The sequence below is a fragment of the Equus quagga genome, chromosome 2 (assembly GCF_021613505.1).
Source record: "Equus quagga isolate Etosha38 chromosome 2, UCLA_HA_Equagga_1.0, whole genome shotgun sequence".
NCBI lineage: Eukaryota > Metazoa > Chordata > Mammalia > Perissodactyla > Equidae > Equus > Equus quagga.
In genome coordinates, this window is record NC_060268.1 from 177,542,526 (window position 1) to 177,560,528 (window position 18,003).

At 38.1% G+C, this 18,003-nt stretch overlaps 1 protein-coding gene across 2 annotated transcripts in view; it reads left to right on the forward strand.

The window, feature by feature from the left end:
* EDRF1 (erythroid differentiation regulatory factor 1) overlaps positions 1–18,003 on the forward strand; it is a 48,686-nt gene that overhangs the window by 4,421 nt on the left and 26,262 nt on the right. Inside the window, exons 5-17 of one of the 2 annotated variants that reach the window (XM_046654298.1) lie at positions 581–705; positions 954–1,110; positions 4,260–4,361; positions 4,631–4,752; positions 5,463–5,574; positions 8,194–8,341; positions 8,419–8,527; positions 8,846–8,957; positions 10,953–11,213; positions 13,404–13,475; positions 13,777–13,927; positions 16,017–16,205; positions 16,513–16,713. In XM_046654298.1, coding sequence (XP_046510254.1) covers positions 581–705; positions 954–1,110; positions 4,260–4,361; positions 4,631–4,752; positions 5,463–5,574; positions 8,194–8,341; positions 8,419–8,527; positions 8,846–8,957; positions 10,953–11,213; positions 13,404–13,475; positions 13,777–13,927; positions 16,017–16,205; positions 16,513–16,713 — 1,861 coding nt within the window. The remainder of the gene's footprint in view (positions 1–580; positions 706–953; positions 1,111–4,259; positions 4,362–4,630; positions 4,753–5,462; positions 5,575–8,193; positions 8,342–8,418; positions 8,528–8,845; positions 8,958–10,952; positions 11,214–13,403; positions 13,476–13,776; positions 13,928–16,016; positions 16,206–16,512; positions 16,714–18,003) is intronic. The other variant, XM_046654299.1, reaches the window with a different exon arrangement.

An 18,003-nucleotide genomic window follows, 5' to 3' on the forward strand; every position in this document is an offset into this window, starting at 1 on the left:
AATATTGCAGTTTGTCAAGTCTTACTCACCATTTCTGTGTACTTACATTGTCATGGACTATTTGAAAGTAGTACGTGGTCCTACCTGTTCAATAGACTACTCTTTAAAGAATATTCCTGCAATGCTTTATAAAGGAAAATAAGTTACAGTGATTTAAATTGACATTTATAAATGTTTTTCCCTTTGGAAAGACCACAGTTCAATCTCTATGTATGTGTTAGCCACTGGGCAAGATCTTAAGATGTGACAGTGAGTAAATCACAGTCCTTGCTTCCTAGCAGCTTACAGTTTTGGGGTTAGAAACATATAGATAATTTCAATACAGTGTTCATAGTGGGGCTTATTCCAGGCGCTAAAGAACGTGTTATGGAAAAGGGTCACCTCTCCTAGCCTGGCTTAGAGAGAGAAGAAAGACAGAGATTTCCCAAAAGAGGTGATAGGAATTGAGTCTAGAAAGGTAAGTGTGTGTTTATGAAATAGTATTCAAAAGATGAAAGAGTATTCCATGTAAAAGAGTAATAGATAACAAATTGTTTTGACCACAGGTTTGTTGTATTTATCAATTTCTTACATTATTCAGACTGGTGATTGGACGTGGCTGAAAGAGTTTTATCAAAGACTTATTGATCAGAAGTGGCAGAGGAAGAAAAAGAGCAAAGAGCACTGGTATCAGAAGGCTATTCTTTCCAAGTTTTTATATTACAGGTACTTGGCTACTTGTTTATTTTTATCTTAAGAGGAAAAGTGAAATTCTGATCTAAAATTTAATTTGAAGCCAATAAAAGTAATAATTTGTTTTGCCACTGTGGTATTGTTGACATTTCAGTGTCTTATATTCGTTTTTTTAATAAAGTTTATCCTTGATTATAGAATCTTGATTTTAAAAACTAGTAGACCGTGACATAAGTTGACTTTAGTAATAATGGGACATTTTTTCTTTCTGATGTGGCCAGCATCAATGGCGATGGAGCCGCTCAGCCTGTGCCAGCTGCAGCAGAACAGCAGGAATCATCCAGTTCAGATCAGACGAATGACTCAAATGGGCCTTCCTGGCCTGCCCCCTTTGAAATGCCGTCTTCTGTTTCTGAAGACCCCAGTGCTTCCAGTCAGGTTAGTGCTTACGTGCTAATTCAGTAAACTCATTTAAGAAGACAAAACTTATTATCTTGTTAATAAAAATAGATGAACAGGAGTAAAAAATATCCTATCAATTTATGTCTAACAATTAAAAAAATATTTTTGTAGTTTTTCCAAGTAAAATTTACAAAAGATATTGTGATCAGGTTTTTTAAATTAAATGATTAAAAATATTTTAAAATTTTTTACCAGCATTCAAAATAGCTTACCAGTATGTTTATCAATACCAATTATCTCCTCAAAGTTGTAAGAGTATTATTATATATAATATAGTGATACGGTATATTTTCAAGTTTGGATACATCGTAAATGTCTATCAAATACTGTGACTTACAGGCTTGTTTGTAATTTAAATACTGACCTTCCTAGCTTAACTTTTAGTCAAATTGTTAGGCCTAAAATCACCCTTAATATTTTCTGGTTGAAGTTCCTGAGACTTAACCTACATTAATCTTATAAAGCTTTTAGGAAGGAGGAAAGAGTATAATATGTTGTCTGTTTTGTCTCTTATATTCTTGGTTTCTTTTTATTGCTTGTTTTGTCCTTATTGTGACTAACAAGGAATAAAATAATGCCATAGATGTAAATTGTGCACATCTGTTTTCAAGAAAATATATTGACAGACTTGAAGAGGATAAAAATAAGATCTTTAACTTGGTGAATTGTTTTTCCTTTTGCTCTGTGTTCTCACATGTGGAACATTATTCGTCCAGATTGTTGCTATCTTCGCAAATTATAGGGTTATAGGAGGCAAATACATTTAACTTGATTTTAGTTTTAGTAGGTTTTAAGATAGAGAACCTCATTAAACTATGTAATGAATTTAAATTTTTTCCAAAGTTGGGAAACCTCTAAGGGAAAGGAAGGAACTGGTTACTCTGCACGTTTGCCTACTGGTCACCACCAGGAGGAGGGGATGTTGTGTGAGTGAGAAGGGACACTGGGTGCTGGCTGCTGCAGGGTCCCCTGTCGTGACTTGGGTGATGGTTGCGTGGGTAATTTGCTTTGTAATTAGTCATTATGCTGTATTATTTGTTTTATGCAGCTTCCTATATGTGATTATATTTCACTAAAGGAGTTTTTAAAAATTCATTTAGTATTCCTTGACCTCAGAACCCACACATTAAAATAAGACCACATGACAGATATGCTAGTCTCCTGCCACCCATCTCCTCTCCCAGCCTTACCGTTCTCTGCTTACCTTGCTTAGGGGTTACCATGAAAAATCTTGGAGGCTTTGAGAATCCGTAGACTTGCATGCGGAAGAAGTGAACTGCCATCTATTTAATGCCTCTTATGCCATGTGTTTTATGGCGTGTGTGTTTGTGCGTGTATAAATTTTTTCATCCTTGAAGCTGCATATGTATTAAGTGTTGATGGCGTCATTTTACAAATAAGTAAACTAAAGCTCATAAACAGTCAATGTTTGTCTGTGATCACACAGCTGGTGAAGTCTGAGCTAGGGTTTAAACCCTGGTCTTTCTGACTTCAGAGGCCTATCCTTACAGCAGTACTCCACTGCATCCATGTATTCCACACATATTTAGAAGGGCCTATAAGCAGATGATCTCAGCAGTGGCATATTCCTATGCAGAGCTAGCTTGCCATAAAAATAATCTTTTACAGAATATTTTTATAACATTCTGCCTAAATTTCAACATTTAGAGATTTATTTTTGTTTGCAAGCTATTACTTCATGAGTTCTTGTTTCCAAAAGTAAAACTGCTAGTCTGAGGCCTATGTTAAGCAGTAATAGAATTTGAATAGGCATCTGTGGTATGGCCTTGGAGCCAAACCTTTATTGAGAACATTATAACTTAGAGCCCAAACTCCCACTAAAGCAACTACCTGGCAAATATAATTTTGGGAGTTGGTCCGTAGGTTGATAACTTGTCTGTATAAAAAAAAAATAAAAAAGTTTGATGTTCTGTCAGAACTCTTTAAAGAGAAGACAAGATAGTAAAACACTGGTGATCCCCCGCCCTGGGCTTGCCGTCACGTATACAGTCATGCATCGCTTAGCAGTGGAGATACATTCTGAGAAAGCTGTCGTTAGATCATAGGGTATACTTACAGAAACCTAGATAGGATAGCCCACTACACACCTAGGCTGTATAGTACTAATCTTGTGGGACCAACATCGTGCATGTCATCTGCCATTGACCAAAGCATCGTTATGTGGCACATGACTGTGCTTACTTTGTGGGCAGATGCTAAGCCTATTAGTAAACACATAAGATGAGAAGTAACATAGAATTTCATGGAATAAGCACTGTGCGTGCACATACGCATGCCCATCTTGGGGGCTGTTGCAACATTGACATTAAAGATTTAAAGTAATGTTTCCCAATGACAGCCATCCTAATGGTTGGAAAATTGAGTGGTGGACTGAGTTTACCCATTGTCAAAGGTTCCCCTTCCCGAATGTTTTCCAAAATATAGTCCACAGCATGTATTCAGAATAAAAAAGTGTTCTGAGTTTAAATAAGTTTGAGAGCATTGAGTTATAGAGGTGAAGTAGATTTTCCCACTGCAGGACCTCTTAGAGACTTTTTTATGGTAATACGCATTGTTAGTCTCCAAAAACAAGTCTACAGTAAGCAACATTTTTCAAAGCTTACTCTGGAAATTTTTCACCAAGTATCCTAGGGACTGGTATTCTGTGAAGCTCACATTAGGAAATGTGAAACTGGAGGCTGTTCTGATGACTGATGTCTCAACAGTATGGCTGAGGTTTCTTAGGAAATTTTTAAGTCAGTAGAGAATAGGGTAGGCTGAAAGAGCAATGGTGTTCAAATTCATCCAAAAGAGAGAAAAATTAAAAGCTTTGAAAGCTTAAAATAATTCTTAATCTTTTTTGTTTAAGATCTAAATGTGATTAGTTTATTGTAGTAGCTATGGTAATTAAGATCTAAATGTGATTAGTTTATTGTAGTAGCTATGATAATTAAGAGCTGAAGTAAGCCACCAGTGATGAGAGTTAATGACTTGGATTAGTCCTGAGTCACAAAAGTAGATTTGAGGTGTCTGCTTTGAATGTTTAGGTGATACTCTTTAAAAAGTAGGCCGTTTTTAAGAAATTAGAGCAGCAGAATCACTCCTTATCCTTGCACTTTTCACAGGGAAGTGAGCCTCTTGAGCCCTCATACATAGTGGGGCATGTGGCCTCAGCACCCAAAGAACAAAACCTGACTACTTTATTCAATGACGGGGAGAACAGTCAGGTATGCTTTCCGTGGTGCGCAAGCTGGGACACCTAATCCCCAGTCTACTTCGTCATTTCAAACTGGTCTAAATTGGACTTCCTAGGGAAGAAATCCACCTGATCCTGAAAATCACTTTCTAAACATCTCTGTGATCTTACAGCTTTGTGACTTTAATTTACTTGGTCTCCTTTGTCTTTTCCTTTTTCTACTCTTCCTTTGAATCATGGGGGGAAATTATGGATCTCCTGTTTATTATATAATTGTCTGTCCTTTTATTTTAAATCAAGGGTCTTAAAAATGATTTTGTGCGGAATATTTTGTGGACATTTGAAGACATACATATGTTAGTTGGCTCCAACATGCCTATATTTGGAGGAGGCAGATATCCAGCAGTCAGCTTACGTCTCAGGTAAACCAAAATTGTATTCCTTTAGAGTCAGTGTTCCATCTGCCCTTCACTTATCTATTTGGGCGTCCTTACCTCTTTCTACGTTTTTTCACCTCCTGCCTTGCCTCACCAGTTGAAGTGGCCACAGTAAGGAAGGAGCTGTTATCAGCAGATGCTGAAAGCCCTATAGCTGGGTTTTCATTCTAGTCCTTAATGAATGGAGTTAGAGATCTGTTATACTGGCCTAGTCTTACGTCTGAATCTACAGCTTGTGAGAATGTAACAGTTTATTTAATTAGTTAAGGAAGTGGTTTACCAGCTTCCTATGAACTAATTGTGAACATTTTTCTTAATGCTCCAGGTGTATTTATTCATAGTAGCCAATGTGAATTCTGACTTGGGCATTATCATGCATGGTGGTCAGTCTTTTATCTCAAATTGTATAAGGAGCATGCAGTGGGGTCATAGTCATCTGCTATCATGTTTCCTTCTGTTCTTACTGAAAACTCTTGTGAATCCCAGTTAGAAATCCAAGCAAAGCTTATGGAAAAATGTTAAGTATAACACACCACCTGATCTACATGTGCATATCTCATTAGAAAAGAAAGTATATATGGCATTTGCTACCTAGGGAGAATAAAGTAAAATAGTTAAATAGAGGAAATAAGTCTCATAATTCACTATGGAACATCTTAATTAAACCAAATAACACTGGAAATGTTTATTTTTAGGGATAACAACAAACCAATTAATGTGCTAACTGGAATTGACTATTGGTTGGACAACTTGATATGCAATGTACCAGAGCTTGTGATGTGTTTTCATGTAAATGGAATTGTACAGGTAAGATACAGTGTAACTCTTCTAAGAATCTCTCAAATGCAAATTGGTGCAGAGAGTACCTCACCAAAGTTTTATAGCCCTTAAATACCAAGGTATATTTTTGGCAAGGAAGATAGCTGTGAATAAACTGAAATTTGCGTGTTTCCACATTTGAGTTGGTGATATCAGAATTCTAGATGTTACAAGACTATATAATTTTACAGGTAATTTGTGTAAAGGTCATAAATAGACTAAAACCTACATTTGTAGCCGTAAGATGTCTTAATTTTAGTGCCAGGCACCGCAAGTAATTACCTGAACTTGTCTATACTGTGGAGTTTATTTATTCAGTATACCAATATCTAATCCATATTGCACAGTTTTAGGTAAAGGCCACAGCAATAATTGCATGAAATAGGTAGCTTATATAGCAAATTGTTATTGAGTATGTTCTATTTATGAGGCTCTTTATCCCCATTGCAAATGAGAGGGAAAGACAATGAAGTTGTTTACTACTCAGAAAGATATAATGTAATGGGAAATCACAGTGTGCAGAGAGAAAACTAGGAGACAGTAGATCAAGTGTTAGAAGTATAGGACACACACAAGTCTGGATGATCAGAGAAGGGTGAGATCACTGCTATTTTGATCTGAAAGAAAGACTTCCTGGAAGAAGTGGTATCTTAACTGGATCTTGAATGATAGATCACATCTCAAAATGTGAGATGGATTTTAAAAGACCAGTGTAAGTAAATGAAGGGATTGATGATAAATCCAGTCAGGGAACATAGGATTCATATGGTAGAATAGCAAAAAGATTGTAAAAGTCGCAGGCAAATAATGGAAACCCAGGAATGCTGAGCTAAGGGGTTTGGGCTCCGTTCAGTGGGTGATCTGGAATCAGTGAAGGCTTTGCGAGTGGGCGGTGAAATTGGCTGTGTTGGAATATTTGGAGATGGCATGTAGGACAGATAGGGAGGACTTGGAGACAAGCAGACTGCTTAGGTATCGCACTGCTTTTGCAAGTTTGCAAGTAGCATTATGTACTCACACTACAGAGGAACTGCTAAGAACCAACGGCGATAACAATAACTAGAATTTGTTGAGTGCTTGTTTTGTTCCAGACACTTCGCTAAGTGCATTACATGCATCACTTTATTTGACTTTCTTAGCTACTCTTATGTTATTATTCCCTTTTGATGAAGAGGGAAACTTGAGGATCAGGGAGCTCAAGTGAGTCGCCCAGGGCCACGTTGCTAGTAAGTGGTGGTGCCAATATATGAACTTGTATCTGGCTGAGGCCATGCTTTTATCCGTTGTACTCCAACCCAGTGATTCTTAACCTGTGATGTGTATCAGAATCATCTGTGGCCTCTTAGAAAATGCACTTGCTTGGACCCCCAGTATTTCAGGATAGGTGGGATTTGTGTATTTGTCCAAAAAAAAAAAAGTTTTTAGATGATTCTGATTTGCACCCTTGATTGAGAACCACTGTTGTACCATCACCGTAAATGGAAACATTTAATGAGAGGCGGTGAGTGGGCAAGGAGGGAAGAGTCAAAGGAAATTTTAGGGCTCAGGGGCTAGAATAATGGTGGTATTGTTGCCTGAGAATGGGACCTTGAATTGGTTTAGGCAGGGAAGGTGATATATTTCACTTCATAATGTGTTTAGTTTGAGGAAAGCATTAAAATGTCCAGTGAGCATTTCGAAGTTGCGGGCATTGGAGAAGGTTGGGCTAGAGAATGAATGGAGGCATCATCTGCCTGGATACTGTTGGAGGTCATCACCAAGGGAAGCTGCTAAAATCAGTCACTGAAGCTTTCACCGTATGGATGAAAATGGAGGGGCATTCACAGAGAGGGAAGGAGAACCAAAATATGCAGCATAAAGTCTGGGAGAGGAGTGTTTTAAGGAAGGAAATGATGACTTGGGGCCTTGAGATGAACCAAGAAGGATGAAAACCAACCTTGGGAGACTGTCTTTGGTCTTATTTTCTGGTTGATGTGGAGATTCTAGTCTTAGAGTACTTCAGGAAATGTAGTAAGAGGCTTTTAGGGAGAGTGAACAGAAGACTAGCTAGAAAAATATGGAGGTGTTTTAAAAATGGTGGTGGTAATGTCCATACTGCCTTTACTCTTATTGCTACCTCCACCCCAACCCCCACTCCCTGTGCTCCATTTCTTTAAAGGAATAGAGTCCAGAGCTCAAAGGAAGAGTAGTGTCTACTGGAGAGACTTCCCAGGTGGTTCTAGTGTCTAGGGGAGAAGCTTACTCAGTGAAGTCTACCTTCCTTTACCATCGTCCCAGTTGAAGACCACTGGAGTAGAATGAAAGAGTGTGTACAGTGTGATTGTTCCATGTGAGAAGAGAAATAAGATCATGCCTACATTTGTGGTTCAAAATCTGATGCTGATTCTCTTGGAATCACTCCTGTGGTAAATCAACCGCATTGCTAGTGGGGGTGGGTCAGGTTCTCTTGGAATGTTGGAGCAGTAAAGAGATCAAAAACCATCGGTTTAAACTCTTTTGTGCTGCATAGGTCTGTAATTGCAAGATTTATATATTTCGTTGCTTTCTCATAAGAGAAGTGTTGCTGCCTAGGTTTTCTCTTAAACTGCCTATATCTGTGTTTTATAGAAGTATGAAATGATAAAGACAGAAGAGATTCCCAATTTGGAAAACTCTAATTTTTCTACTAAAGTCATAAAAGATATTGCACAGAATATTTTATCGTTTCTGAAATCTAATTGTACCAAAGAAGGACATACCTATTGGCTATTTAAAGGTGAGCCTATTCTTGAATGAGCACTAACTGATTTGAGTGACTACTGTAAAATGAGGTGTATTTGTTTCTCTTTTCAGCAAGTGGCAGTGATATAGTAAAACTCTATGATCTCACTACTCTCTGTGAAGAAACAGAAGACAAATACCAGAATCCATTCACAATGCCAGTGGCTATTCTCTTATATAAGTGAGTGCTTCAAGAAGTTGAGATGAAAAAGTAGCCTTACTTAATACTTTAAAGTTTATAGCCACACTATCCAAGCCAAGGCTTTTAAATACCTTTTAGGTTTTCATAGTTTAAAAAACAAAGTGTGTGTGTGTGTGTGTGTACACATACACATGCATACATATAGACTACAAAAATAAACTTTGGGGAGGTGGTATGAAATACGATATTTAATTGTTTCTCATAGCCCTTACTCTATTGGAAGGAAAGAAGAGCTTGCTTAAAGTCTCACGGAGAGTGATGAATGGGGAGTGAAGTTGATGTAAACATTTTTTTTAGGGTTGCTTGCAACATGATGATGAAGAAGAATCAAAATAAGAAACACTATGGGACTATTAGAACATTGCTTCTTAATTGTGTTAAGTTGTTGGACAAAAGCAGACATCCTCAAGTAAGATTAACATTTATTTACTCTCTCAAAAAAAATTATAGCATTCTGATGGAGAATTGTTGCCTAGACATTAAAGCTACATAATTCATAGTCTGTAACTGCCCCATCCAGTATGGTAGCCAATAGCCACATGTGTCTCTTGAGCCCTTAAAATGTGTTTAATCTGAATTGAGATGTGCTTTAAGTGTAAAATAGACACAGAACTTTGAAGATTCTATGTGTACACATTACATGTCAAAGTGATGATATTTTGTGTTTATTGAATCAAATATATTAAAATTAATTTTGCCAGATTTTAGTTTTTTTAGTGTAGCCCCTAGAATAATTAAAATTTTGCCTGTGGCTCACATTACATTTCTCTTGGAGAGGACTGTTCTGTAAATTTAGAACTCATAATTTTAACAGAGGAGTGCTCTTTTTTCCTTTGTTTTGTCACTTCTAGAAGGTGGAAAACTCTGGTATCTTTTAAAAGATCCATTTATATAAATGGACCTTGTTATCACTTTGTTAATGTGAATAAGGTCCACATTCCATACTTCAGTTCATAAAAGCGTCTCTTAAGACAATCTCCTAGTTGTGCGCCCCACGATTTCACACCACCCTTGCCCTCGGTTGTCTGAATTTGACAACTGTATTTTTCGGTATAAGGCTAGTTGTTGTAGCCTATTTAAATCAGAAAAGGTATGTAGTAGATAGAATTTTTTTTGAAGATCCAAGTTAATTTTAATTGTAGCCACATCCAGTTTGGAGATAAACATTATCCTAAAGACCAAACTGAGAGAAAACTTTTTTTGAAGAAAAATGGCAAAACTGTTTCTGGACTTAAACATCTAATTGCTGACTGAAGTGGTGGTGTTTAGTGGAAATTGAACAGTTTATGTGAAAGTTGGAAAATAGTGTTAAAACTATGGAGTGTCTATGATTAAGAATTACTTAATAACACATAATAGAGTGGAATAAATGGTAATAAACAAATGCTAATTTTAAGAGATACCAGGATGAGCTTTTCTCTTATTAAGCTAATGGAGGTTTTTCCCCTGAACCATAGATTACAGTAAATATTAGTTGCCTAGTTTTGTGTGTGTGTTTGTGAGGAAGATTAGCCCTCAGCTAACATCTGTTCCAGTCTTCCTCCACTTTGTATGTGGGATGCCTCCACATCATGGCTGATGAGTGGAGTAGGTCCACACTGGGATGTGAACCCACAAACCTAGGCTGCCAAAGTGAAGTGTGTGGAACGTTAACCACTCAGCCACAGGGCCAGCCCCCTTTGTTGCCTGTAAAAGAGAAACTCTTACTAATTCATAGCTTCTAAAGAGAAATTCTGGTTTCTCAGTTGATATGGAGCAATATCTTGCTAATATTTTAGTTATGGCACTCTCCACTTGAAAACTTTTTCTTGTTTCTAGTGAAGTACAGTCACCACCTTTTTTAAAGAGAGGTAGCCAGGGATGGAATAATTTCGGGAAGTAAAAAACCTATCAACCTATGAGGATTTTACAGAGTACATTCAGAGTCAGAGTATTGGTAACTTTGAATTGGGAACATTTCTGTGTATATTACAGTCTCTGGTAGAAACAGTCTGTTTGCAGACTTCCTAAAATTTTTTAGTACAATAGTAAAATTCATTCCATGTTAGAGTGCTCAATTTTTTAAAAAAATGTTTTTAATTTTGTCTTTTTGGGGGGGAGGATTCACCCTGAGCTAACGTCTGTTGCCAATCTTCCTCTCTTTCTTTTTTTTTCCTTCCCCAAAGCGCCAATATATAGTTGTATATTCTAGTTCTAAGTCCCTCTGGTTCTTCTGTGTGAGCCACTGCCACAGCATGGCTACTGACAGACGCATGGTGTGGCTCTGTGGCCGGGAACTGAACCCGGGCTGCTGAAGTGGTAAGAGCACCAAACTTTAACCACTAGGCCATCAGGGCTGGCTCTAGAGTGCTCAATTTTGATGACAGTCACTTATACATGTTTCTTTTTTTTTTCTGTTAATAAGATTATTGCTTCAGCCAATTACATGCTTTCAGAACTTTTTCAATTGGATGAACCTAAAAAAGAAGAGAGTTCAGAATCTCCTTTAAATGAGAATTCTGATGAAAGTTATAGTGAAGAGGAAGAGGAGATGCCTGACAGCGATGAAAATGGATCCTATAGCACCGGTTCTGATCCATCAGATGATAACAAAGCAGTAGCTATAATTAAATCTGTTGGAGAATTGTCAGTTCCAGAAAAATACAAATCCATTCATCAAATCAGAGTAAGCATATGCATATTTGTATTAAAGTGTTATCAAAGGAAAAACCAGCAATTGTTAATTGAATACAGTTAGCCTCTTAAAAAATGGCATTACTTCAATAAATGCCTCATGGTCCAGGATCTGATAATCATTAGCTTTATGAATTCTAAAACTTGTTTTTCTAATTGTGCCAGGGTAACTGACCCACATGCAGACCTATGGTGGACAAATACGTAAGCCACCCATCAATATATTAATTTTTTGTGGGAGATTCTCCTTTCCAGTGACCAGTGTGTAGTCGTGTCTCCTCACCAGGATACTTCTTTCCAGTTTCTGGGTTGCTGGGAAACTGAGTGTGTAGGTTGCTTGGTGAACATAGAATCAGAGTGGACAAGGGTGGACAAGGGTGGCTCCTTGATCCCTATGTGGAGACATCTGCTTCATCGTCCCTATGCTACAGGACAGTGCTTTTCAGTGACTGTGGCCATGTCAGCATGACTGGACATGTCGCTAGCCTGGTCAGGGCCAGATAGACCCTAACTACTTCCAACCCGTCAGGCTTCTGTTGGTATGGATTGCGTTGTCTGTTCTTCTGCCATCAGTCTTTCACCAGACAGTATCAGTATGTTTCAGTTTTCCAAAATAGAATTACTTTCCAGTCCTCCCTCCCTGTTGTCAGATCCAGGTCAGCCTTAAAAGAGTTTTGGCTGTTCCCTGAACTGAAATACAGTCATATTTACAAATAATCTCTTAATTTAAGCTCTGAGTTTCACTTTCAGACAGAGACTTTATATCCAGATAGGTTTTTAGAGGACACCTCTTTGTCACCCTAAAATCTTGCCTATCTTTCTGACCTCTTCGTTCACTTTCGCCTCTCGTTTACCTAGCCACACTGCCTTTGTTTCTGTCTCAGACTCATCAAGATCATGCCCATCTGAGGTCTTTGCATCTCCTATTGCTTGTGCTCGAAACTTACCTTTCTCTAGATCTTTTCATGGCTGCCTTTTTCTGAGCCTTAATTCTTGGCTGAAGCGTCCCCTCCTCCAGGAGACCTTCCTTGACCACTCTAGCCAAAGCATGCTCTATTTTTATCTTCTTAGTGGGCATAATCTGACCCTGAAGGTCTTGTGTTTGTCTGTCTCCGTTCACTAGAACATAAACTCCCTGAAGGCCTGGACGCTCTTGTGTCTCCCGGGTCTAAAACACAGTGCATGCTCAGTGAATATCTGACTGACTGACTACAGGAAGAAGTTATTAACTGTCATCTGAATTTTAATGCACTTGGAGTTTGAACCAGTGGAGTAAAATATTTTTCTGATTATAAACAAAGGTATTGATTCCAAAAGTTACAGTATTTAGGCAACTGCATTGTAACACAAGACCCTGGATTTATGGGGCAATTAGATGATAAAGACGTAATGGTATGTTACAGTTTTTTACAGAGATAGCACCTTTTATTAATAGGTGAAGCACTTAAAAAGTGTGATCATAGTGTTCATGTAAACATGTCTTCAGTTCTCGCTTTGCCTTATCAGTGTACTTTTTGAAGTACAGTCAGTCAGCATGGCTCCAGAGCCCCAGCTTCAGCACTCACTCACTGAGTCCTTGGACCGATTACTTAACATCTGTGCTTGCTTCTCTTCTGTAAACTGAGAACAGTACTTCCAGCCTCACAGGATTCACCAAAATGCCCTGCAGAGGCTCTTACACATAATCTCTCTTAGTAGATGGAGGTTGTTAACTGGTTTGGCTCCTAATTAAGCATATAAATTATACAATGAGACCATTGGTGATAGTCGTTAACGTAATGCTAAACTGATGATATTGTTAACTGTGTTACTAAGTATCAGTGCTAATTAGGAATTGAGCTGACCTATTAGATTAGGTATACCTTTATATAAAACATTACCACTCTCATCCTGGCTTTTTTGTCATCATAGAATTATTTTTAAAATTTTAAGTACTTAAAGCAACGTATATGCTGGGAGATCTTTTTTGTTAAGCAAGATTTTTGTTGATTGTGCTTATATCCATTTGATCTGCAATTAAAACAGTACGTTAACCTTAATATCAGATACCTCACTAAACTCAATACACAAGCAAATTTTGAAATTATTGATGTGTAGAGTTTTAGTAATTCCCAGGAGATGAGAACTATGGAACTTGTCATGTTGGTAGCATATTAATAATTTTAAACGTCTGTTTTTGAAGCCCAGTTGTGCATTTCCAGTTTGCCATGACACAGAAGAGCGCTGTAGACTTGTGCTTAGCTATGTTCTGGAGGTAAGTTTTAGTTTAGTCTTCACTATTTCAGTAAAACTTGTACTTGACATGCAAATAGCACTTGTTGATTGGTGTCCAAATTTTATTCTGAATAATATTCCACTGTGATTTTTTTTTCTCTTTAAGTATAAAGTGAAAATTAGTTCTTCCCAACTCTTTTAGGTCAAATTTAGTTTGTTAAAGTCTGTTTCCAAAATATAAATTTTCTTAAATGTATTCAGTAGTCCAGATGTGGCCTTATATTTAGTTTCTAGTTGACCTTCAGTTACATGTATTGTAAATGTTTCTCCTTTTTTTAAAGGGTTTAAAATCAGTGGATAGCAGCATTAAAAAAGAAAGCGACCTTCCTGCAGCTGACCCAAACACCCCAATCCCATTAAAATATGAAGATGAATCCACAAGGGGGGGTCCTGAGGGTCTGGAGAAGCAGATGGCCTTGTTTTTGGACAAAAGTAAGTTAAATTGATGTGCAAATAAGGCCTTTTCAATGGAATAATATACAGGTCCTTTATCAACAATAGACTTATGTCAGTTAAGGCATTCATTGAAAAGAATTCAGAAAAAGGATATCATGTGAATGGAAAGTAGGGGGAAATATCCTTTCATTCGAAATGTAAAACAAAGCAGGATAATTTCTATCCTTTATAAATATTTCTAATGAGAACGTAAGGAACCTGCTTCTTCTGGTTCTCCCCTGAGGAACTAACGCCTTCAGCCCAGTAGGGTTGTCCTAAGAAGTTACTGCTTCAGGAAAAGCAGTTGAGTGTTTAAGAGCACAGACTTAGGCACCAAACTGCGTAGCATCAGATCTTGGCTTTGCTGGGGCAAGTTGTTCCACTTTTTTGAGACTTGTTTTCTCTCTCCAAATGGAGACAATTAACAGTGCCTACTTTAAGGAGTTGTTACATGACTTAAACAAGTTACCGTGTGTAAAGTGCTTAGAACAGTGCACTTAACAGCACCAGGGAAGTGTTAGCTATTGTTAATTCATGGCTTGAGTAAGTTAGAAATATCACTTATGAACTATCTGATCTGTTCCCCAGGAACATCACTTCATGAAGGACCTGTGGACTTTGAAGTAAAAGTCTTGGGTTCTTGTTTGTTTTAAGTTATATTTCTTTTCCCAAACTTATTGCCTTCCCACTTTTTAATCAATTCACTTGTTTAAAAAAAGTTTCGGAAGCCTGTATGTTCGAAATAATACCAAGTGCTTTCTAGGTCTGTCTTCATAAATGGGCGGAGGGGGAGATAGAATTATTTCCCCAGCATTTTTGTCATGCTTCCTGTATGCCAGGCTCGAGCCTACAGGCAATGAGCAGAACCACACCAGGACTTTAGACAGCTCTGTGCCTTTTTCATGGTTTTCTTTTTTCTGAAATGCCTTCTCTGTCTCTTCCTTCCTCCCCATCTCAGCTGTTGAAAATCCTGCTCATGTTTAAGGTCTCCATGCTCCCCTGTGTCCCCAGTCAGAATTACTGATTCCCTTAGCACATGGTCCTGTGAACGCTTACCGAAGCCTGCCTTATATCATAGTGACCTGTGATTATCGGTTTTACGCATGCACATGAACACAGTTGTGAGCAAGAACTTGCTCTTATTAGTGTTCGGTTTTCTCACAATGCCTCACAGAAAATGCATAGAGTAGGAGAGGAAAAAGAAATCCGTGCACAAATAAAACCAGAATAGAGACTAAGTACCTTTCATTGCTTTGAAGATTCATTTGTCGTAGCTGATCAAAAAATGAGAAATCTTGAGGCTGGATATTGGGCGAGTGGATTCCCACAGCATTTTGTTCTTTTCTCTGTAATTGCACTTAATGTGTTTTGTTGTGGTTTATGTTACCAACCCGTCTCCACCTCTTGTTTGTGAGGCCTTCAAGGATAGAGGCCATATAACTTCACATCACTGTTTCTGGTCCCTCACGGAGTGCATGGCCCAGGGTGGTCGTTTGTTGGATGAAGAAGGTGGTAGTGGGCTGGACTTTCGATAAAGAGCATTCCTGATAGAGGAAGCAGTCCGCTAAGACGGGAGCTGGAAAAACAGACATCTGCATAGGCAATAAGCAGTACCTTGACTTTGGCTGATGGTAGTAGGGGTAGAGTACTGGGAAATCAGACAAAATAAAGGTAGCTGCGGAAGGGGGCTAAGAGGCTTAGACATGACTTCTTAAGAGGTGAGAAGCCATTTTAATGTTTTAGAGCAGGGGTTCCACTGTGATTAAAGCCATGCTTTAAGAAGGTAAACTTTTTGGCAAGCTGACATGTAGTCTGGGGACAGGAGGCAGATGTCAGTCATGAGTTGAGGAATGACAGAATTGACGGCTGCAGGGAAGCAGAAGGCCTTCGGGAATCCCAAGTGAGAGTCCTTAACACACCGCCATTTTGCCTCATTGTGGTTAAGTAGTGACACATAGTGATTACCGGTCGTCTTGTAGCGGTAGTACCTAAGCTTGGAGTGCTTCTCTGAAGAAACAAATCAGTTTTTTGTAGTGAGACTCGTATTCAAATAAAATGTGCTGCCTTTTTCTCCCTCATGTCATAGTGGGCTCCCTTCAGAAGGGTAATTATTCCAGTCAATCCGGAATGATCCCTGGTTCTTGGCAACATAAAATGAAGCTCCAGCTGATTCTCAAGTCATCAAAGGCCTATTATGTTTTGTCTGATGCTGCCATGAGTCTTCAGAAATATGGAAGAGCATTGCGATACATTAAATTAGCTTTGCAGAGCCATGGTAAGTCACTATAGAAGATTATGTTTAATAGGCATTGGGAGGGGAGAACAGAGAAGGTGTTAGAATCACGGTGACATTTTACTCCTATTTCTCTTATAAACTGTAATTGCTAAACAACTTTTTCTAATCTTGTGTGTGTTACCTAGTATTTTATTTTCTGCTGAGTGCTTTAATATCTCTTCATTTTGAAGTATATGAAGCCATATGATAGCTGACATAAACTTAGATACAGTGGTATTTTAATATTTACTGCGTTCATTAATTTTTAACACACTTGTGTTTTTTTCCTTCCCTCCCTTCCACCTAGATACTTATTGCTGCCTGTGCACCAATATGCTTTCTGAAGTGCTGCTGTTTCTTTCTCAATATCTGACACTCTGTGGTGACATCCAACTAATGCTGGCCCAGAATGCAAATAATAGAGCAGCACACCTTGAGGAGTTTAATTATCAAACCAAAGAGGATCAGGAGATCCTACACAGCCTCCACAAGGAGTCCAGTTGTCAAGGTATGCCGGCGAGATGTGCCATTTCATTCACCCTGGGATTATTCAGTCCAGCTTTGCTCATTGGAGTGTGTCCAGAAAAGGGGCAGAAGTGTTAGTGTTTTGATATTGCTCTGTTTTCTTTCATTTATTTCTTAATTAATTTTAATATTGAGCATGATTCTATATGTATTTGTATATAAAATGGTTTTGAGGTATTATGTGATTACTAATTATGCAGCTAGAACTAACTGTAAGCTGTAAGACAATTGTGTTGACTCTTTTCACCTGTCTTTTCATGAGCTTTTTCTAGGTAACCCTTGTGTTCAGCTAACCAAGCCACGGTTTTCTTTTGAAAAGGAATAACAGTTGATAAAAGTGGATGAATGACCCTTTGAATGAGTCCTGGAGGCTCAGATACAGAGATCATCATTTTTTAAACTTAGTTCATAGTTGGCTGTCTGAATATATCACTGAGTATATACTAATTATATCACTCTGTATTGGAGCTGTCGGATTTTAAAACTGGGAAACAGGAGGATTTAGTCCACAGCAGCAGTATCCCTCCCTTGAGCTCAGTACAGTTATGTAAGCACGCTGCAATTAGGGCAGAAAATGAGATAGAAGATGTCCTTTGTATTGTATCATGGAATTGTTTTATTATGCTCTTAAATTGTGTCTTGATACCCACCTCCCAAAAAGTTTTGGACAGTTAACATCTAGAGGAGTACACTGAGGGGAGATGAATTATTCTTCATTTTTTTGCCCTCTTTTTTCCCTTTCTGAGTTTCTCAAATGATCCTTTTATTTTAATAGACACAGTGAAGAAATCCTCTGTGTGTTTTTACCACTCCCCTCATATTTATTTGATTTAAAATACTTTGTGAGAGTGATGTCCTCTCGTATACCTGAGTGCCGTCAGCAGGAGTGCTCTCTTTTTCCCCGGCCCTGCACCTGTTTACTCCAGTCCCCACTAGATGGCATGCTAAGTCTGAGTGCTTGTCTAGCAGCTTCTTCAATGAGTTAAACTGACATTGGCCAACTGTAATGTCCATAACTAGCCTCAAGAGCAATCAGAGCTTTATTTCAAGAACTATTTTTATTAATTAAAAATTTGACAAAACAGTTTACCTTTTATCAGTGGACAACTTTAAGTGTACACCAAGAAGCAAGTGTACCTGGTAAAATCCGGGTCATGGAAATTGGTATTTTTAGGCAGGGAAGTATTTCTTTTAATCAAACATTAATGTCCCAAGAAAATATAGTTTCCTAAATAAATTAAGAGATTTTTATTTTGAAACTTAAAATTTTAGT